At 46.9% G+C, this 7,714-nt stretch overlaps 1 protein-coding gene across 2 annotated transcripts in view; it reads left to right on the top strand.

Moving 5' to 3' along the window:
• St6galnac1 (ST6 N-acetylgalactosaminide alpha-2,6-sialyltransferase 1) overlaps window positions 1-7,714 on the top strand; it is a 13,047-nt gene that overhangs the window by 1,724 nt on the left and 3,609 nt on the right. For both annotated transcript variants that reach the window (XM_031352645.1, XM_031352644.1), the window contains exon 2: window positions 5,784-6,267. In XM_031352645.1, coding sequence (XP_031208505.1) covers window positions 5,784-6,267 — 484 coding nt within the window. The remainder of the gene's footprint in view (window positions 1-5,783; window positions 6,268-7,714) is intronic.

The following is a 7,714-nucleotide window of genomic DNA, read 5'->3' as shown; positions in this document are numbered from 1 at the left end:
CCAGTATACTGGCAATAATAAACCTCATGTAATTTACAGTGATCTCCCTCCTGTTTCTTCTCGAGTGGGGGACCTATGTTAGATTCTCACTGGAATCTAACATAGGCTAAGTAGCTGGGGGTGACCTTGAGCGTCCACTCACCCAGTCTCTACCACTCATGTTCGGGGATTATAAGTTGGCTTAGAAACATTTTTTTTTTATTTAGCTAAGATTCTGTGCCTTTATGGTCATTAGATTGTGAGTTGGGAGAAAGGTTGGTTCCACACTCCCCACAAATACGCAAAGCTTCCTCTATGTTCAGCGAGTGCCTTAGTCCTTTGCTTCATTAGGCTTCAAGAGTTCAGTTAAGGGCTGGCGAGATGGCCCAGCAGGTAAGAGCACTGACTGTTCTTTCAAAGGTCATGAGTTCAAATCCCAGCAACCACATGGTGGCTCACAACCATCTGTAATGAGATTTGACGCCCCCTTCTGGTATGTCTGAAGTCAGCTACAGTGTACTTATGTATAATAATAAATAAATCGTCTCAAAAAAATAAAGAAATAAAAAATTTTCAATTAAAAAATAATAATAAATAAATCTTAAAGAAAAAGAGTTCAGTTAGAAGGTATTCATTTTTGCTTGTGGTATTGTTAGGGTCTGATCATCTAAAACAACCCAAGCAGGCACAAGAGTCCAGCAAAGCAAGATCTTTATTCGAATTGGGCAGCAAAACTGACCAGTCAGCGACAACAGTGCAGACCCAGGAGCTGACTGTGTATCAGAAGGTTATTTTAGTAAGTATTGAAGCAGATGGCAAAAATGTATTGTATTCAGACTGCTACTGATCGGTCAGCACTGCGGAACAGAGGAAGGATCAGTCAGCACTGCAGGACAGACGCAGGAGCTGAACTTCGACCATGAGCCAGAAGGGTACAAAGTTGGTTTTGTTTTGTTTTTTCCGGAGATGGAGTTACTCAGTATAGTCCTGGTTGTCCTGGAGCTCACGCTATAGACCAGGCTGGCCTCGAATCCGCCTGCCTCTGCCTCCCAAGTACTGGGATTAAAGGTGTGCGCCACCACTGCCCAGCTTTGGTACAAAGTTTTTAAGCTCCAAAGTTATCTGTGCCAAATATCTGTGCCAAGTTATCCCACCAATCGGGATTTAGGGACGGGGGCTTCCTTAAGAATGTGTCTTTGTGCTTCACTTGTCCTGGTTCCATTGGTTGGGTTATTCAACTCTGGTGGGGCAACTTGCCAACCAGGATGTAAATTACCCATTTCCATGACTCTTTCTGCCAAGCAAGATGTCAGTTACTCAGGGAGGTCTGGGGACTAAACCTTTACTTGACCCCTACTCAAAATGGAAGTTTTCTTCAAAACAGCTTCAGTTTGATTCCTTCTTACAGTAAGAAGATGTGTTTATGTCTGCTGGGACTCTGAGACAAAGTTTCTCTGTGTATCCCTGGCTGTCCTGAAATTTGCTATGTAGACCAGGCTAGCCTCAACTCACAGAGATTTGCCAGCCTCTGCTTCCCAAGTATTAAGATTACAGGCCTGCCCAGGCAGTGTGGCGCATGCCTTTAATCCCAGCACTTAGGAGGCAGAGGCAGGCGGATTTCTGAGTTCGAGGCCAGCCTGGTCTACAGAGTGAGTTCCAGGACAGCCAGGGATATACAGAGAAACCCGGTCTCAAAAAAAAAGAAAAAAAAAAAAAAAGATTACAGGCCTGTACACCTATATCCAGTCCTCTGGACTATTTGTTTGTTTGTTCTGTCATTTAATAAATCAGTTGCAAGCATGCATTTCAGATGACAATGAAGTCACAGTGTCAGGGCATCCCCAGAACAACATGGGGATGTGGGATGGGGTCGGAGGACTCCAGGGATGCTAAAAAGAAGCTTCTAGTCAGAGTGGCCTGCAGGAGAATCACTCCAGGTCCCCATACCCAGTCAGTGCCACATGCTCCTGAGTTAAGGGGCATGGCAAACAGCTTGGTGCCCATTGCTATCCAGGTACTTCTGAAGGTTGAATGTCAATGTGGTTGTCCATTGTGTAACGCACAGGGGGCGGGGGGGGGGTGGAGGGAAGCGGAACTGTGCTCTTATGTCCCAGGTCTTCATGGCCTAGGGGCTTAGTACCACCCTCACCAGGAGTCAGAAGTGGAACACACACTCCCAGATACATTTTTGTGGACCAATGATGTTGTCAGAGAGGGAGGGGTAGGACCCTGAAAGGGACTCAGGGGTTCTGCGGAGTGGAGGACTTCCCCCAGGAAACCCTCAGCCATTGAGGCCGTGTCAGCAAGAGCTGGGACATCCAACAAGCTGACTTAACCTCAGAGCAAGCAGGATGTGAAGTGTATAACCTGAAGAAAGGCTTGGCGAAGGAGAAGGGCTGGGGGCGAGGTGTGGCTCAGTGGTAGCGCAAGCACTTGCCAAGCATCTATGGGGCCCTGCGTTTGATTCCAACACTGGAAAAAGGAAGAAGGGAGTGGATAGAAGGATGGATAGATAGATAGATAGATAGATAGATAGATAGATAGATAGATAGATTGATAGATTGATAGATACATAGATAGATTAATAGATACATAGATAGAGCATAAGTAGATGGGTTGATAATTAGATAGATAGATTGTAGATAGTTAGGTTGATAGATAATTAGATAGATAGATAGATAGATAGATAGATAGATAGATAGATAGATAGATAAATAGATAGATAGAGAGTATAGATAGTTAAGTTGATAGATTGATAGATTGTTAGGTTGATAGATAGATTAATTTATAGATAGACTGATAGATACATAGATTTATAGATAAGTAGATAGACAGAATTATAAATTGTTAGGTTGATAGATTTATAGATAGATGTTGGAATCTAAAACCAACATGGAAAGAATAAAAGAGTTCTGGAAATAGGAGTAAGAAATGGACAGGAAAAGATTAAAGGAGATAAGAAGAGGTAGGCTAGCCAATACTGTACCATACCCACGTGGGAGAAGTAAAACATTAGACAGCACGAGGTCTAGTCACTCAGCCATCTTGAATTTAATGCTAATTCCTTTGTTCCCGCAACAGGTAAAATACTTGGGGCAAACCCCTCCCCCAAACTACGTCGGTATAACAGTCCAATCAGAAACTTCCTTCTTGCAAATAGAGGTGGAGCTACTGAATGTAGCTGCTTCCACAACGCTGTGTTACAGTCCAGGCTTAGGGGAGGGAGACCACAGATAGATTTATAGATAGGTTGATAGATATATAAATTTATAACTAATAGGTTGATAGATTGATTTATAGTTAGGTTGATTGATATAGATAGATAGATAGATAGATAGATAGATAGATAGATAGATAGGTAGATAGATGAATAGATAGATTTATATAGTATTAGGTTGACAGATTTATAGATAGTTAGGTTGACAGATTTATAGGTAGATAGATTTATAGATTTGTAGATAGTTAGGTTGATAGATAAATAGATCTATGGATCTATAGATAGATAGATAGGTAGATAGATAGATGGATGGATGGATGGATGGATGGATGGATAGACAGACAGACAGACAGACAGACTGAACATAGGCAGACACAAAGTGTCTCACTAAATATCACAGGATAGCCTGAGACCCATTGATCCTCCTGCCTTAGCCTCCCAAGTGCTAGGATTATAGGCATGCACTACCACTCAAAACTAGAATGAGTTTTAATCATCTGAAGTGATTGTAACTCGAAGCATGTTCAATATACTGAATATAATTAAGTTCCAAATGATTGACAGAGGGAACAACTGCCATGGAGAGAGAGAGAGTCTAGGAGGCTCTGTGGAAAGCTTCAAAGACAGTCTGCAGTTTGGCTGAGGGACCAGTAAATGGCCTACAGGGAAGGAGGAGTCTATAGAGAATGACTGACATAGAAAAATCCATGAACCTTCCTCAGAGGGGAAGTGGCATCCCCACCGTGGGGGGCTTCCCTGCTAGCCCAGGAGAAAGGTGGGGCCAGGGCATGGGAGCAAAGGACCTTTAGGGCAGAAAGGCTGCTTCAAGAAGGCAAGGGTTTGGACCATCCGGTGTGATAATCAAGGGTTGGGGGGTGGAGAGACTGCCTAAGAAGTTAACTCAGGCAGGAAGGAGGAGGCTTCAGCCACTGAAGCTCAAGGAGGATCCAGGACGAGAAAGGTGAACTTCAAAAGATATATTAAAGGAGTGGTGAGAGGAAGAGGGGGCACAAAGGTGACTACAGGTCTTACAGCTTGGAGGGGTCACCATGCTGCTGCAGGGGTAGAAGAAGAGAAGCAGTAAGACTCAGTAAAGACCAGATGGCGACAGGCATGTGGAGTGGAGCAGGCCATGACCTCAAACACTGGGGTGGTGGGCCTTGAGTCTGAGGCTAGCTGTCACCACTTAGAACCCTGACTCAAAGAGAAAGGCAAAGCTTTGGAGGGACTGGGGACATGGCTCAGTCAGTCAAGTACTTGCCACACAAGCATGAGGATCTGAGTTCAATTCCAGCACTCATGTAAAATCCAGGAGTGGTGGGGAGTACTCAAATCCCAGTGCTGGAGAGAGGCAGAGACAGATCCTTGACAATGAAAGGCTAGCCAACTTACTTAGCAAGCTCTAAGCCAGCAATAGTCTCTGTCTCAAAAAGCAAAGAAGAAGGTTTCTAAGGAAGACACCAGAGGTCAACCTCTGGTCTCTACATGCATGCACACACAAGAGCACATGTACACATGAGCACATGCACACACATGACCACATGCATACAAACATATACCTACACCCCCCCCAGACATAATTAAATAAAGTTTAAGATGCGGAGAGGGAGTTGGGAAAGATTCACGTTGCTTTGCAAGGCTCACTGTGAAAGCGGCGACACCCTTTTGAGGACACATCGATTCAGAACGCGAGTCATTCCGCATGTGACTTTGATCTTTACAACTGTACAAGGCTAATGTTTGCACACCTTTTCAAATATGAAGGATATGAGATCTATAAAGGTCAATGATGGCCCTACCTAACCTGAAGGCTGCAAAACACAGGGATTCGGGCCCTGGGTGCCATTTTTACTCCACTTCTTTCTGGTGAGCTCTCAAGAGATACACAGTCTGACAGAAGAGAGAAAAACATGCAGCTCAAGATGTTATTAGTAATGAGGTTAAGCCGGATGGTTGTTACAGAAGAAGGGGGGATAGTTTCAGCAAGTAAGGGGGATGCCAGAAGATCACGGGGGTAGGAGGATTTCTTTGGTGTCTAGAGGTCACTTCTGCAAGTAATCTAAGGAGGCAGCAAGCCAGCCAGGGTCTACTCAGGAATGTGAGACTCATGGGAGACTGAGCGGACATGAAGCCAAGAACTATGGGACTTTTTAGTTTTATTCTATTTGTGTGTAAGACATATGCAGATGGTAGTTATTGGTACACAAGCTTAAGGACCTGAGTTCGAGTCTCAGCACCCACAGGCACCAGCCTATAATCCCTATGTTCAGAGGCAGAGGGTCTGTGGGGTTTGGTTGGTCAATCACTCTACCCAAGTCAGTGAGCATCAGGCTCAGTGAGAAATTCTGTCTCATAAAATAACATGAAGGATAGATAATAAAGGAAAACTTGTGGGCCTGCAGGCACATCTGTGGCTACATTTATGGTGTGTTGTTTTCCTTTACTATGGAAGCTGAGGATTCACACCCATGTGCTCATCCTTGCAGAGAAAGCACTGAACTCACTGAGCCATCTCCTCAGCCTGCTAGTGATGTTTGTGGTCAGTTTATGCAATATCCAACCTGCATCAAGTGTTCTCTGTGTACAGGTACCAGTTCATAGAGAACAATGGATCAAGTCCGCAGGAGATTCAACCAGAGGCTGAACCCCAAAGACCCATCATGACACTGCCACCCAGAATTCACAACAAGGAGACAACCTCTGTCAAGACAAAGGAGGTGGACCTGAAGAATCAGGAGAGAGAGGCAGCCCGAGGAGATCGAGGAGAGGGGGAGGAGAAGAGGAAGTTGGAGACCATAAGGCCAGCACCAGAGGATTCTCAGAGCGAGGCAGAGCCTGCTTCAAAGACGTCTGTTCCAAGACTTCTGGATGAACGTTCAAGAGCTACAGGAGTACTGTCAACAAGGAAGAATCCAATGGCCACAGGAGCCATCCAGGCCACCCGATCTCCTGCCTCTTTCCCACACCCCACTACACAAAAAAGCCAAATGCTGAAGGCCTCCAACTTCAAGTCTGAGCCTCGGTGGGATTTTGAGGAGGAATATAGCTTGGCTACGGGCAGCCTGCAGACGGTGAGTCTGGGCCTTCGACATGATTCTGCAGCATACCACCACTCCAGGCAGCCCTTTCCTCCCGGCTCAGCTTACAGTCACAACCGTGACCCTTCCTGTGCTCGGCCTGACACTTGAAATTGGCCCATCCTTCATCCTTATGACAGGAAAGTCAGGGAAGAAGAGAAGGCAGGTCCAGAACCAAGGTTTGGACAGCTCAGAAAGGTGTGGCTGGGAAGGGGTTTGTCTGGGAACTCTTAAAGAAGCCCTGGGCAGGTCAACATTCCGTGGGAAGGGAGTGTGGCCAGTTCCGGGCTGCAGTACATGATTCCTGTCTTAGTCAGGGTTTCTATTCCTGCACAAACATCATGACCAAGAAGCAAGTTGTGGAGGAAAGGGTTTATTCAGCTTACACTTCCACATTGCTGTTGATCACCACAGGAAGTCAGGACTGGAACTCAAGCAGGTCAGGAAGCAGGAGCTGATGCAGAGGCCATGGAGGGATGTTCCTTTCTGGCTTGCTTCCCCTGGCTTGCTCGGCTTGCTTTCATATAGAATCCAAGACTAGCAGCCCATGGATGGCACCACCCACAAGGGGCTCTACCCACTTGAGAAAATGCCTTACAGCTGGGTCTCATGGAGACATTTCCTTACCTGAAGCTCCCTTCTCTGTGATAACTCCAGCCTTGTGTCAAGTTGACACACAAACCCAGCCAGTACAATTCTGTATTCTATAGTCATGGGATTAGCAGACAAGAAGACGTAGCCTAGTGCCTAGCTGTTCTCCTCCCAGGAACATTGCCATCCCTGGAAAGCCTACTCTAGAACCCTCACCGTCCTCCCGGAACCCTCACTGTCCTCCACTCCGGAATCCTCACCGTCCTCCCGGAATCCTCACTGTCCTCCACTCCGAAACCCTCACTGTCCTCCCGGAACCCTCACTGTCCTCCACTCCGGAACCCTCACCGTCCTCCCGGAATCCTCACTGTCCTCCACTCCGAAACCCTCACTGTCCTCCCGGAACCCTCACTGTTCTCCACTCCAGAACCCTCACTGTCCTCCACTCCGGAACCCTCACTGTCCTCCCAGAACCCTCACTGTCCTCCCGGAATCCTCACTGTCCTCCACTCCGGAACCCTCACTGTCCTCCACTCCGGAACCCTCACTGTCCTCCACTCCGGAAGCCTCACTGTCCTCCCAGAATCCTCACTGTCCTCCACTCCGAAACCCTCACTGTCCTCCACTCCGGAACCCTCACCGTCCTCCCGGAATCCTCACTGTCCTCCACTCCAGAACCCTCACTGTCCTCCACTCCGGAACTCTCACTGTCCTCCACTCCGGAAGCCTCACTGTCCTCCCAGAACCCTCACTGTCCTCCCGGAATCCTCACTGTCCTCCTGGAACCCTCACTGTTCTCCACTCCGGAACCCTCACTGTCCTCCTGAAACCCTCACTGTCCTCGACTCCG

This window comes from Mastomys coucha, unplaced genomic scaffold (genome assembly GCF_008632895.1).
Source record: "Mastomys coucha isolate ucsf_1 unplaced genomic scaffold, UCSF_Mcou_1 pScaffold5, whole genome shotgun sequence".
Lineage (NCBI taxonomy): Eukaryota > Metazoa > Chordata > Mammalia > Rodentia > Muridae > Mastomys > Mastomys coucha.
Note: the sequence above shows the minus strand (reverse complement) of the source record. Positions and strands in the feature narration are given on the sequence as shown.